The sequence below is a fragment of the Sebastes fasciatus genome, chromosome 3 (genome assembly GCF_043250625.1).
Source record: "Sebastes fasciatus isolate fSebFas1 chromosome 3, fSebFas1.pri, whole genome shotgun sequence".
Lineage (NCBI taxonomy): Eukaryota > Metazoa > Chordata > Actinopteri > Perciformes > Sebastidae > Sebastes > Sebastes fasciatus.
In genome coordinates, this window is record NC_133797.1 from 14,819,990 (window position 1) to 14,835,348 (window position 15,359).

At 40.9% G+C, this 15,359-nt stretch overlaps 1 protein-coding gene across 1 annotated transcript; it reads left to right on the forward strand.

The window, feature by feature from the left end:
- The first annotated feature begins 639 nt into the window (after positions 1 to 639).
- tmem186 (transmembrane protein 186) lies at positions 640 to 2,842 on the forward strand. The gene is made up of 2 exons (XM_074629185.1): positions 640 to 790; positions 1,784 to 2,842. Exons 1-2 carry the CDS (start codon positions 788 to 790, stop codon positions 2,444 to 2,446), a joined length of 666 nt encoding a protein of 221 aa, XP_074485286.1. The 5' UTR covers positions 640 to 787; the 3' UTR covers positions 2,447 to 2,842.
- Positions 2,843 to 15,359: the final 12,517 nt, after the last annotated feature.

The window sequence follows — 15,359 nt, forward strand, 5'->3', positions numbered from 1 at the left end:
ATAATAAAAAAAACCGGTTGTTGATTACTTCCGGGTCAGAGTGTCAGAGTGTCAGAGTTAGTGATGGGAATTCAGGCTCTTTTTAGTGAGCCAGATCATTTGGCTCAGCTCACCAAGAAGAGCCGGCTCTTCATTTTACCACTTCTGCCTTTTTATAATTTAGCCAAATTTAGCACAGTTTTGACCTATGATTAATATGTGTGCACATATATCACTGAAATTATTCAATATAATTATACTAAACCTTATAATTTCCAGAATATCATAATTTTACATCCTGCTTCGTTTCCGACTGTCACTCATCTTGTCTGCTATTCGTGCACTCTCACTCTTTCTCTCTTTCTTTCTTTCTCTCCTCCTCTCCCTTCTGCTCTGTACCTGTAGACTGTCAGCGCACCGTGCACCCCGCCCCTCCCTGCTTGATGGTATGATCCTTGTCTGTCATCACCTGATTGGTCGCACTGACATCATTAACACAAAATTCAGTCACAGTCAGTGCATGGAGGGCCCGTAGCGCGGAGAAGATCATCCTATCATTCTGCCTTGAATTAATTAAAGAAAAAAGAAAAAAAAAACGGCTCTCTGACGGGAGCCGGCTCTTATCGGTCACTTAAAAGAGCTGGCTCTTTGAACCGGCTCGTTCGCGACCGACACATCACTATTGTTGATTACATCCGGGTCAGAGTGTATACGTCATGTTAGCTAACAGTCTTATGGATGTCTATTAATTGATAAAAAAGAAGCTTGTTTTTATGTTTGTCCTCTTCTGTGAAGTCTGTCTTCGGTCATGGTGAGCCTCTTTCTCTCTCAAACTCTCATTATGCTTTTACTGTTCTGCAGGAGATCAGGGAAACTGTGAACATTGAATTATTAACCATATAAAGCTATCTAACTGCTCTGCCTGGATTATATGACAGCTCAGACAGGAGTTATGCATCTCTCATTTGTTTACCTAATAACATGTTTACTACTTACAATAATTGTTTCATGTTTATTATTAGTAAACTGTTACACAACAACGTCACAAAAAGTGCAACTGCAGCCATGATGATGCTTGTTATGCATAGGGTGACCAAAATAACAGGAACACCTGTATAAGCTATTATAAGCTACTGGAGTCACCCTGCACTATATTCACTTCTTTAATAGTCCTGCATCACAGCTGTTACCCTGCACTATATTCACTTTTAACAGTTTTCTTCATCTCCTTGTATTTTATATCTGGTATATTTGTTTGTACTTTGCACTACTAACTTTTTTACTGCCTTTTTACTAACATGTTTTGCACTATGGAGCTGTTATGCTGGAAACTTGAATTTCCCTTGGGATCTATCTATCTATCTATCTATCTATCTATCTATCTATCTATCTATCTATCTATCTATCTTTAATGTAATGCAATCCAATGTTTAGAATTTGTTGAGACTTTTTAATTTTTAGCTATTTGGAGTTATGTTTGTGTTGCTGTATTGCATTTCTTTGTATAATTACGTGTAAGGTTGCAATAACGTTTATTTTTCACTATCAATTTATTAATTAATAGTAAAAAAAAAATTGCTTGTTTTGTGCGACCAACAGTCCAAATCCCAAAGTTATTCAGTTAACTGTGATAGAAGATTAAGAAAAACAGTGAATATCATACCTGACATGCTGATCCAGGGATGTATTGCATTTTTGCTTAAAAATGACAAATCGATTATCAACGTTTTTGACTAATCAATTCTTCTACTAATTGTTTTGTCTCCAGTGTGAAGTGTAAAATGTATCTGTTATTTTTCCACAGATCAGGTCAGTGCTGCTGCGCAGGTCAACCTCCCACATCCTGTCCTGTACCAGAGGATCATGTCTACTCACAGGTCGGATACCTTATGGTGTGCAGCCTCACTCGCCAGGTCACACACCCATCCAGCAGAGCTTCCACAGACCGCTTATACCTCAAATCACAGCCCTGGTCAGGTACTCTGACTTGTCCACAGAAAAGTACACTATGATTTACACCCTGCCGCACATTAAGCTCCTCAGAGCCGTGTCCAGACTCAAACTGCTCCAAACTGCAATCACCGTGGTCATCTTGCCCCCAGTGTACTACCTCTACCTCCATGGAGACGTTTCCTTCTTTCTTGTCAGCTACACAACGGGTATAGCGCTGTTCGCTGGTGTCATGCTGTACACTGCCAGTCACTTCTTCAGGAGGGTTGTGGGGATGATGTACCTGGACCCGTCTCAGACCACGCTCAAAGTGTCCCAACTCACCTTCTGGGGCCGGCGCCATGATATCTACATGCCTGTATCAGATGTGATGACCATCGCGGATACGGGGGACTTCGCCAGCGAGACAATAGTGAAACTAAAGAGATACAGCAGTCCACAGACGTTGTTTTTCTCCACTCATTTGGGACGTGTGGTGGACAAACAGGGTTTTGAGAAAGTGTTTGGAGCTTTATAAAGATATATAGCTTATTCAAAATGTACAGATTGGAACTGTAATAGTCAACTTGTTATAATGAGAAGGATCTGTTTTCCGTGAAAAATAAGATTATGTAGTGGAGGACTGTATAATCTGTGAGTGAGATATGTAAGCTGTTATTGGTCTGATGTGTCTACCGTGAATATCAGGCTAATTATTAATTAATTAGTTATTTAGTGAAGCTTGTGATTGAAATGTAAGGATGCATATTTGCAGGCTTCAGCAGGACTGTGGCCTTTAGAGTGGAACAACATGCCAAGTGACCAATGTTGGCAGTAAGATGTTAAGAGTACTCGGATTACTTTGGTCTGGTAACCAGTGTCTTAATGTGTGAAGCAGAGAAAGTAAAATAAAATCAAAGTCTTCTTGGTGCAAGTGAGGTTGTCCTAATGTTTTACAAGCGGAAATAGTTGTGTAGCATCGTAAACCAATGACCGATAAAAGTACACTGAAATTACTTTACTAAAAACTTTCACGGTAAGTAATAAAGCAGAGTACATTTTTAAACACTGTATGTACTGTGTATATATAAACACAACTAAATAAAACCTACCTGCAGACAGGCTCTTCATTGTCCATTCCTGCATTCAATGGTCTGCACGGAGCACAATTTTTTTCTACCACTCTGCACTGTATTATGTTGTTTAGACCACCAGGTGTCACTACAGTCCATATAATGTACCTACAAACTATCAAATGCTCATACAAATGTATCTAGCAGCTGAGCAGAGTGTCAGTAACCCAGGTCAGCGATGTAGATGGAGCAGTGCTCATTTTATAAGCCGCACTGGTGATTATTATCCAGCCAGTACCCGCTGTATTGCTCCCTTCACCTGATATATGAATATTAGGTGGAGTAACAATATGAAACTTGGCCAAACTTTACAGCAACTCCACTCATCTGTAACTGTAAAGTCTCATAATTGTTTGCTACTTTAAGTTATATCACTACATTCTTTACTTTTCAGTCCCTCTTCTGCATGATGGCACGGATGCAAAGACATAAACACACATCCTGCTCTGGCACTAGCTGACAATGCATGGGAACTGTATGGTTTACATGTCATATTTTAAATGGTTTGTCTTCCTATGGCTCGCTGTTTACATTACTGCTAATCTATACATCTACTCCTGTAGCCTGAAATGTTCAGCAGATAGGGATTGAACTGGATGTTATTGTGTGATTGCAGTCACACCCTAGATAAAGAACACCCTCGGTTCACCTATGGGCTCCCAAAAGAACACTTGAGAACATGAACAAAGGAACAAAGGTCCTATATCGGAGGTTTTTCCTCTGCAAAACCTCCGTGTATTGAAAAGGATTCTGGCAGCCCAGAGGGCTTCTTTCATGTCTTGAAGGGCCCTGGAGAGCCCTGCTCCACTGTAGGAAAACCCCACTTCTACTTGTTGCTGTCCTGCTCCAAAACGTCCGACTACAGACCCACCTCTGTTTGTTTTTGTCATTGTTAATAACCGGGACGAGCTTCCTATGATCAACAATATTGCATTGACCTCGACTCCATTCCTGCCCGAGTGATTTTGCTTTTATATTCAATACAATTTCCTGTGTTTATGAAGATTTTGGCAGCTTTTCTCTGACTCAATAGTCATTAACAATATATAGGAACTGATGTGTAATACTCTGAAGTATGCCTGACCGCTTGTGTTTTTCCCAAAGAGGCATTTGTCACAGTGCAATGTGGATAACATGTTTGTATCACTCCCTACAAGTACTAAACTAAGACCATTGCTCCCTGGGGTTTATGTGACGCTGCTATGATCAACTGTCCAGCCATGCCAGAGCCTGGTAATCACAGCGTGCGGGCGTTTGTTCCCTCACATTGTTTACCACATTCCAGATTGTTTTTGGCACAATATTTGGGATCTTTATTACACAAAAGGGAAACCTTCCTGTCTGTGGAGGATTTCCTCTTGTTTTTAGTAATCAAAACGCTCAGGCTAAAATAATCCAGAGTTGGATTCAATTTGGCTTGGTTCAAATTTTAGATCAGTATGTTCTTTCTTTTAAAGACTATTTGGGGATAGTAGAGACAGTGGGGGCCTTTGATAGGCCCTATTTTGTGATTTTGTTTTTGTTTTGTGACATTTTTCTGGTGTTTGACCTTGAAAAAGGTCAAACTGTACTTCAGTCCTTGCCATTATTGACCTGTCATTGTCAAAATATATGGCTCATTTCCTTAATGACGAATATGAACTAACAATATGTATTATTTTAAGGGTAATATATGCACACAATCATTTAAGACTTATTTTATCTAGCCTACATCCCTGCTTAGTTTGACACAACATCCATGTGATATCAAAACAAGATGCTACTAGCAACATTTTTTCTCAAGGAGTTGACATTTAAAGGAGCAGTGTGCAGCATTTTGGGGGATCTATTGGCAGAAATGGAAAATAATGTTAATAAGTATGTGTTCTGGCTCTAGATAGGACCATTCATGTTTTCAGGTTTTCGCATCGGCCAACGTAGTCCTCCTACACGCTTAGCACACAGGAGAAGTTTCAGTTGGTTGCAATCTGCAACCTCACCGCTAGATGCCGCTAGATCCTACACACTGCACCTTTAAGGAATAGTTAGACATGTAGAAAAATACGTCTTGCTGAGGGTTAGATGAAAAGATTGATACCACTTTGTCTGTGTGCTGAGTGTGGAGCTAAAGCCAGGAGGTGATTAGCTTAGCTTAGCATAAAGAGTGGAAGCAGTCTGTCCAAAGTTAAAAAAAATATGCCTACCAACAACCCTCAAGTTCACTAAAAAACATGTTGTATCTCGTTCGTTTAATCTGTACAAAAACAGAAACGTAAAAAAAATAGTTACATGTAACTCTGTAAAACCACAACATGTCGTTTTTACATGTCTTGTTCTGAAGGACTTAAACAAACAAGACACAACGTGTTGGAAAAATTTAGAAGCTAGTAGGAAGGCTATATTTTTGAATGGAGAGAGCCAGGCTAACCGTTTCCTTGTTTCCTGTTGTTTCTAGCCTTATAGCTAAGCTAATTGGCTCTAGCTTCTTACTTAGCGCACAGACACAAGAGTGGTATTGATCCTCTCGTCTAACTTAAGTGTGCATTTCTAAAAATGTTGTACTATACCTTTTTTGAGGGTGGCAGCTGATTAGATGGATGGATATGCTGAAATTGACATACACTGCAAATTGTCCTTTGATAATATGTACTGATTTTTCATTGACAAATATGACATGGACAAGGGTTGTTTGGAAAATTGTGTATAATCACACGCTGATAGGGCTCATATGCAACTGCTCAAAACAAGTAATGGATGATTTGTTTTGTCTTCACATTTTTTGGCATAAAGGAAATTGAACTTCATGTACACCTGACAAAGTCAACCTTTTTTAAGCATATTTCCAATTGATCACAAAACTGCTTAGAGCAAACGGATCAGCATGGATCATATATTATTATGAAGCTACTGAATCTGCACCTGTTGATTGAAATTCTCATTAATTTTGCTCTCTCATGCTCCGCAGGACTTTGGCACAGGAGTAGCTAAAAGTAACATTATGTGAGATGGATTACTAAAGATAAAGTTTATTATTCGAGAAGCCCGCAGAAATAAAGGCATTAAAGTGCCACATTTATCTCACAAGAGTGCAAGGAGCAGATTGGTTTTCTCCCCTCCTGCAGGATACAGCGCTATCGGTTTGTAATAGACTGGCAGCTACCGGCCATACTGTTCTGATTAATAGCTGCAGAAAGAGAACAGCTTTGCGTCTCCGGTGGGTTTCAGGGGTGGGAGCCTGGAGCTTGGTACCATAAATCCTGGTGGCTGTGGTGGCCTGCAGAGAGTGTGCTTAACCCTGCATCAGGTTTATAATTAGAAACACACCTCCCTGCGTTCGCCTGCAGGAAACAGGCCGGGCCTCCATGTGTGTGCGAGGCGGCTGTGGGCTAACAAAGAGAGGAAAGTAGACACATGGGGCAGGCATTGCTATGTGATCACAGTCTGGTATTTGAGAGCTGCGATCACCTCGTTAGAATGTGCAGGTGGATGGGAGGGCAGGATGGAGAGAGCCTATGAGACAAGGTAATGAGGCAAGGGAAGGGAATAGTCATACTTTTACTGTATGTTTCAATTAGACATCACTGAACTATGGGGTTATGCTACAGACAAAGCTCTGCAGGTTGACTCATAGACATGAAGCAGTGGGATATGACTGTTGGCACACATTTACAATTCTTTAGAAAAAGAGGGCTGTTTTGAACACCTGTGAAAGCATGGAACAACAATTTAGTGTTTTTCAATGTATATTTATACTAGAGTGTGTAGGAGTGAGTGAAGGCACTGGCATCATATGGAACTACAAAACCTAAGGAATCCATTGGTACCAACCATGTCATACTAGCTCGTTGCGAAGGAGGCTAAATAACGCTCCAAACTTGTGCGAAATTTTGGCGAGGTCCCTTGACCTCTGACCTCAAGATATGTGAATGAAAACGGGTTGTATGGGTACCCACGAGTCTCCCCTTTACAGACATGCCCACTTTATGATAACCGCATGCAGTTTTGGGCAATTCATAGTCAAGTCAGCACACTGACACACTGACAGCTGTTGTTGTCTGTTAGGCTGCAGTTTGCCATGTTATGATTTGAGCATATTTTTATGATAAATGCAGTACCTGTGAGGGTTTCTGGACAATATTTGTCATTGTTTTGTGTTGTTAATTGATTTCCAATAATAAATATATACATACATTTGCATAAAGCAATTTTCACACTCCCATTTTGATAAGAGTATACTCTCCTTTTAAGGTACATTTTGAACAGATAAAAACATGTGTGATTAATTTGCGATTCAATATTTCAATCCCTAATTTATACTTATTATATTAACAGACATTCTGTCAAGGCGAAACAACACTTTTAATGTAGAGACGTTTAGCAGTATACCCTCCAATCAGGATAAAACAGTGCGCTTGTTCTTATTTTTTATCACTGAACATAAATTCTTTTTTTTTAACCCAGAAAGTTCTAGTTATGAGGAGGATGCTCTGCTGAGCTCTGCAATGTAGCATATAGCTTTTTCCACCCCCCGCCAATCACTGATCCCCTTTATATCTGTTATCCGCTATGTCTCAGAGGAAATCTAAAACACATGGAGATGGGGCAGACCCTTTTATATTAGTGATGGGAAATCCTATTTTTTAAGTGAAAACAGTTACATTTGGATCAAAGCCACAAAAGACAGGAAATCCAACTCATCCCTGCTAACACAAAATACACGCAGCTCTTTTTTATAGGGCGCTTGGATAAGTTTGGCTGTCTTACAGTTGTACTCACAAATGCACAAATTAGTTAGATTGATTTGCACAAATTGGACTGTATATTTCTTTGACAATTGGACTGAGGGGAAAAACTTAAAAATGAAACACAAGCATTTATTTGCAAGGTTGATTCAAGAACTCTACCAAACTACTGCAATATAAGTCTATAGAAGTGCAAACATTTGAAGACCATACATACAGTAAAAACCATACCAAAACTAAAAACATAAAGTAGTATATATGAAAAAAGAAAAAGTAAAAAAGAAAAGAAAAGTAAATATATGAAAATATAAAATGTCCATACATCCCCACAAAATAATAGAAACGTTGTATATTTGGAGAAATATAACAGACAAATTAAATGAAACTTAAATCTAAAACAAAGGATTTTGTGCACAAGCTCACAGATCCAGCATATCACATCAGATATCCTAAACTGTGCTGCTTCTCATTTCTGCCTCTCTGCAAAGAAAGATGGCTGAAAATGGATCTCATCAAATTCTTTGGCGAGTTAGTAGTTGTTACTTTGTGTTTCTTTCCTAAACCAGCCATAATATACCAACCAGTCTGCAGAGCTAAAAAAAAGCATTTTTCTCTATTAAAGGAAAGGAAAAAGGAGGACTTGGAGACGTGCTCTGTAAGCCCCACCACTTTGGGAAGCCATGTTCGTGGACACGCTTCATGCCGTCTTCTGTTTCATCAATTGTTTTTACGAAGCGTCGAGTCCCACCGCCCTGGCAACGCAGGCCAAGGCCAGACAAAGATCTCACTAGTGGGATGTTTCTGAAAACAAAAAGAGTTAGGGATTCACTGGTTCACCCTGTGATGTGTTGTGGGGTAACACAGGGTGAGGCTGGGGGAGTCTGACAATGGACAATGGATAATCCGCACTACAACATCCATTGTGTTCTGGGGTGAGATGTCTTCTAGTTTGATTCGCGGAGTCCAAATATTCCCTCCTTTGAACCAAACCCAAAGTTTCTTTTAATTTTTTTTTGTTTTAACAGCACAGCATTCTTTCACCAGGGAATCAAAAATGGGAAACAAAAATGTTCTATTTTTGCGTCTGGCTGTTTAGACAGCACTGAAGGGACGTTTAGAAATCGATTAAGGAAAATGTGTACACAGCAGAAGACTGTTCCCTATTTGGATTTAGCATTCCCACATAACACTGGATTGGATATGTGCTCCATTTGTCCTTATAAGGTTAATTAAGGGCTCTAAATGCATACGATAGTGAACACATTGCATTAACACCCTCACAGGGAGCCCAGCAAAGTTCATAGGTTAATATGTACAACGTTTGCACCCATTTTACACACTGGGCTGTTTTTCCCCAAATGGACTGAATCTTTGTCGTATTATTTCCCTCCCTAAAAAAACCCCACATTGAAGCCAGCATGCAGGACCGGTTCTCACACCCGACCTATAGAGAAAAGACTTGTGGGCCACGCTACACATTTGAATTCTTTGAAAGCGATGCCTCACCCAGTGGGGGGTTCCTGCTGAAAAGAGGAACGCGACTCAGCCTCGGCCTCACAGGCTAATACAGGATGGAGGGAGGAAGACGGCTCGGCTCCCAACATTATGTCCCCAGTGTTCCCAGTGCCATTCCCAATCCAGTTCTACATTCCTGATGGCTGATAGGTGAGAACAGCCTGGTTAGACAGGTGTCAGAGACTGATTGGCTGATTAACTGTGTTTACCTTGGCATTCCTCGCCAGACTGACAGTCTCCACTTAAGAGCTGCGGGGGATTTCCTCAAGGTCAATCTCATCAATACTGAACAATGCCACATTATTGGATGAGGGAGGGAGGTAGCAGGAGGGTGTTAGTGTGGGGTGAGGTGTGCCCTCTGGGTGCTGAGTGATATAATCTGGTCAGTTATTGTAGCGCTGCCCCTCGAGGCTTCGAGTACTTACCTTGAATGCAGCACAATGACCAAGACAGGAAGTCAGTGTTTTGGTGTATATCAACAGTTGGCAGGTTTATAGCTCAATCGTATCATTATCAGCAGCTCCATTGTGTAAACTACAGTTTACGAGATGCAGTATATAGTGAGACTAGACTGTAACCTATTGTAGCCAATGAAATACAGTGAAAATGCAAACAATGTATGCAATACCATGGCAGCATACATTTTTAGCATAAGGCCCCTGTAATAACTGAAAGTATTCCTGTGTTTATTTATTGCAGTTGCCACCTACTGTTCTGTTTGTGCTGCACACAGGATGGCAAATGGCAATATAACAAAATGCAATTCGGAGTGCTCACCCAGGCACTCAGGTTGGTTTGTGACAAAATTAAGCAACGTATTTGGCTCTAATTTCTGCAGTGTTTGCAAGAAAACTGCTTTGTACACAATTTTCTGTGATTGGTTGCATGTTTTTACGTATAAATCTCACAGAAACCATGTCTCATTTCACACCTTGATTTAATCCTGTCTAACTAAACCAATATAAAAATGTTTGTCTTAAACTGCAGTGGTTCTCAACAAGTTCACAATATCAACTTAAAGGGACAGTGTGTAGGATTTGGCGGCATCTAGTGGTGTGGTTGCAGATTGCAACCAACTGATTACCCCTCCGCTCACTCCTCCCTTTCCAAGACTGCGGTAACGTGAGCCACCGAGTGCAAAACTGTGGAAACGCTGTTCGCCTCGCTCAGAGACCATGCTTACCATAATAACACTACTTTAGGAGCAACAGAAGTCAGACGGCGGCTGGCGATACCACGGTTTTGCACTCTGCGGCTCACATAACTGCAGTTTCACAAACGTGTCGGAGAACTACGGTGGCCTTCAGGTAATGTAAAAAAGTGAATTTCGTTTGTCCGTTCTGGGCCACCGTAGAAACATGGCGGAGCAAAATGTCGGACTCCATGAAGAGGACCCGCTCCCTATGTAGATATGAAGGGCTCATTCTAAGCTAACCAAAACACAACGATTCGTAGTTTCAGGTGATTATACACAAATGAAAACACATTTATGAGTATTATATTCTATTTCTGCTAATAGATTCCATGAAATGTTTCACACTGTTCCTTTAAAAGTTGATGATATGTCAGTGCACTATATTAGAAATATACATTTTGACACACATGTGATTTTGGAGGATACCAACAGCTTGCCGTGTCAATGGATAAAACCACTGCTCTCTGGGTTTTGTTATTGTCTAGCAGATTTTTTTTCTATTTGTTCTCCAGCGAGGCAATTTACTGCAATAAATGTGAAGCCCAGCTCATTCGGCTTTGTGAATTCACTGTGACTGGGTCAAGTTTCAGCGCATGCAGGCATTATTTTACACTCTGCTTACTGTTAGTGATCTGACGTCCTCAGAGAGAAACAGAAATCTCAACCAGAAAATAATTCCTCAAAAGCATTTTGGCTTTCCCAGAACCCCACTGTTAATGAGACAATGCTTCAACTGCTCAAATGCTTCATGTACAAATCAATGCCTCATTATTTCTGTTAAGACGGCACTGAAACCGACATTTTTTTATTGTACCTGTTCCCATTATACTGAGAGAAAGTTGTTGACAAATGAGCTCAGTCCACATTCATTTTTCAACATCATCTCCCCCAAATAACTGTGGCCCAAGGTAACATAGAGACTGTACAGCAATGATTAATGTATGTCTTTAATACCTCTTCATAAAGCTGTGCATGAGATGAATTAAGCTAAGATTGGCTATAGCTCATTTAAAGTAGGTGTGTGTTCATGTGGTCAAAGTGATGCAGGTAATTACTCAAACATACCACTGTCATTCATCATAAAAATCAATAGTCCAATTTTATCTGGACTTTAATATATACTGTATATATATTTCTGAGAACAAATAACAACGACTCCACAGAAGCTTTATGTGCACTATGTGTTGAAAACATGGTTGTGGGTTAGGAGATATATTTGACATGTTTTAATGAGGGGATAAAGTATATGAAATCCTTTTATTCCAAATCAAATGTAATAAATGTTACGTACGATTCACTACTTATTGAAAACAGATAATGTAGTTACTGGTAATCTGGACACGATACAATTGCTGGACAATCTATTAGCTTCATTATTATTATGTACTGGGGTGATAACTTGAGCAATTGCAATTTTCTTATGATACATCATATTAATAACCAATATTATCACTACATCTTAAACAAAAAAATGTGTCACTCCCCTCATCTGTCAAAATAACCGGGAAATCTGTGGTTTTATGTTTTGCTCTCGTTCCCTTTTTAGTGGTGAAAGTTTTTCCTTTGTCCAGGTCAAGAGAAGACAAGGGAGTTGATTTCCACATACCTGATGTATTTTCAAGGAATCAGATACAATCTTGGTATTTCGGTCCAAACTCGAGGTCCATTTGCTCAACACAGACTATACATCCTGCTTTAACTATCAACTGGAGCCTGTCACTCATTATTTCTGCTATGACCTGACAGGGTATATAGCCTGGTATTTCCATCTACACCTACAGAACATACTGTACACGCAGGCAAGCATGCATATATTGCAGGGCACAAACACACAAACTTGTTCTACCTTCTGTTTTGGGTGTTTTTCTGTCTCTTGTTACCTGTAAGGACCTCTGACAGACTAACCTGTTTTTGTAAAGCTCTTTATAAATAGCCCACAAAATGATTTTATTGTTTTTCTATTCAACTAAAATTCATCATTCACAGTGTTTAGAATGCAGTAAATCAGATTTAGAGCCTAGTAAATCAGTAAACTCCTCTTAAAGGACCTGTGTGTAAAATTTAGGGGGTATCTATTGGCAGAAATTAAATATAATATGAATAAGTATGTTTTCATTAGTGTATAATCACCTGAAACTAAGAATCGTTGTGTTTTTGTTATACCTTAGAGTGAACTGTTTATATCTAAATAGGGATCTTCTTCACGGAGCCGACCGCCATGTTTGCACAGTAGCCCAGAACGGACAAACCAAACACTGGCTCCAGATAGGGCCATTCGTAATTCTCCTATGCGCTTGGCACATGGGAGAAGGTTCATTGGTTACTGTGCCTAAGTACAGACTCACTAAGACTCTTAAGGCCTTTACTCACCAGGGGTGTGATGAATAAATGACACGAAAATGCAAAAATAATCGCCTGCAAATATTATATGTTTAGGGTTTTTACTGCGAAAGGTAAGAACTTAAGGGGTGGATCTGGTCTGAGCTGCCTTTGACAAGGCTGAAAGGAGTAATAACTTTTGCTGTCTTGGTACGGGCTGCGGAGCCTCCATGTTGTTATAAATATAGGCGCAACTCAACCCGTGCCACACAATGTGATTGGTTGATGCCTTTAGTGGTGCGAAAGCTCAGAAAAATCGACCTTGCTCCGGAAAAAAATGACGCTTCTTTTTCGCTGCATAATATTATCGTTAATGTGAAAGTAATCATGACAAAAACAGCAGTTTGAAAAAATACATTGATATGAGAATTAATCGTATGAAAAAACACCGTGTGTAAAGTTCCTGAGGCTGAGCTTATAGCGTTTTTTTTTGGAGTCCCAACATCTTTTTTGAATTGTTCTTAAAGGGACTATTTGTAACTTTGTACGCGCATAAATGTAGCGGGTCGTCACACATGCGCGCTCGCATATGCGCGTTCGCGTGTAGCCGCTGTACCCTCCTCCTCTGCCTGCTCGCCTTCACTCAGACAGCTCAGCGCGCTCCACCTCTAGACGTGAACGCGCGCTCACTCCACACTGCAGAAGAGTTTAGCTCTGAGAATATCTAGTGAATGTACAGGGGACGTTTGTGCAGAAATAACTGCTGCAGCTCCTCCAGACCAACAGAGGTTTTCCGTGTCTTGTGAAGTGACGGAGCTCTACAGAGAGTTACGTTGTCTTCTCGTTACCGACCGGGTGCCGGTGTCTCCTCTACTCTCTCCGGCTGCGGGCGGAGAGAGCAGGGAGACACGCTGGAGAGCCCCGCTGCCTCAGCCTGCACTTAGGCAGGAAAAGCCAACACTAGGATCAGATCTAAATCATGTTCATGGAGAGACCTTCGTCTGGTCAGCTAACATTACTGCCAAGCAGCTGAAATATAGAGTGATATTGTGGTTTTAGCTGACGTGTGTCGCCTCACTGTTTTGAGAGATGCTCGTTCAGGTATATTGAGAGCGAGCAAGCGCGAGCCTGACGCTGACTTTCGTTGATTTCACGGCCACAGGTGTCGCTGTTAAGAAGCATTTCTGAAAGTTACAAATAGTCCCTTAAATGAGGAGAGAGTGTATGCCGCCTAGAGAAAAAGCTTTGCACCCAACATCTATTTTCAGAGCCCTCCGACTTTTTTGTGCGGCCGCTCCAAAGCGCTTCTAATTGAAAATCTCTGAACTTTACAGAAAGGTACTGGTGACCCCAGTACCTTGGCAGCACTTTTCTGCCAAGAGAAAAACGCTATATAGACACTCAGCCTAAATCTTGTTGAATGTGTTTATCTTATTTTGGAATGAAGCTTCTGAGTTCATGTTCCAGGTATACGAGCTGAAAGAGACCGTCATTGTATCCTAAAATATCCCTGTCTCGTTCCCTAGGACTGTGTGGCGCTCGGAGCCTCTCCCTTTGGGACCACTGGCTAATAACAGCACACAATCAATCCACTTCTTTTGTCATATCATGGCATATCGAGAAAGGGAGTGAGAGCAATTGAGCGAGAGAGAGAGAGAGAGAGAGAGAGAGAGAGAGAGAGAGAAAGAGAGAGAGAGAGAGAGAGAGAGAGAGAGACAGTTCCTCCTCCTCCAGATTCTCAGGCCTTTGCAGGTCTGTCTCAGTGGCAGAATGGACAGTTCCTGTGTTTGTGCCTGTTCCTGTCTCCCGCTGTCACCCTGAGGCCCGTCGCCATTGTTTCCGCATCGAGCGCCGGAGGTCAGGGCTGCTCCCTCTCCGTCTCTCTCTCTCTCCGCTGACCTCGCTGCCCAGCAGAGGGAGGGGAGCTGGGCGAGAGCAGGAGTCCAGGCTCCAAACAGAGCTGGTCACACCTAAACCAATCGGAGATGCAGTATAGGACAACAGGCTACACACACACACACACACACACACACACACAGAGACCACAGCTCCCTTGCAAATGCACACGTCCACCTTTTGTTGTTCAGCAGGGAGATTCCAGGTTTTCTCATAAACACCGTGCAGGTAAACAGACTCCCTGTCTGGCACACTAAGATTAGAAGTGGTTGACTTTATTCTACTGTACTCTACGCTTCTCTTCTCTGCTGAACTCTAATGTACTTTGGTCTTGTTCTTTGGTCAGTAACATCACTTCTGCTTTATTTAATGTCTAATGTATTCTACTCTACTCTTCAGTTTTCTACTGCATTCTTCTCTATTCTCGCTCCTCATTTTATATTGTGCATTGGTTTACCCTGCTATACATTTAATCTACTATCCAGCGCTACAATTGTATTATTTTTAGCATTTAGAACATATTGTATGAACTTCGGACAACATCATTTAGTATTTGCCTCAAAGCAGTTTCCCACCGCCACTCTTTCGTTGACGTACACTAAAACAGTAGATGGCTGCGACAGTTTTGAAAATAAATATATAAATAAAGTAAAGGTTACAATCATATTTCAT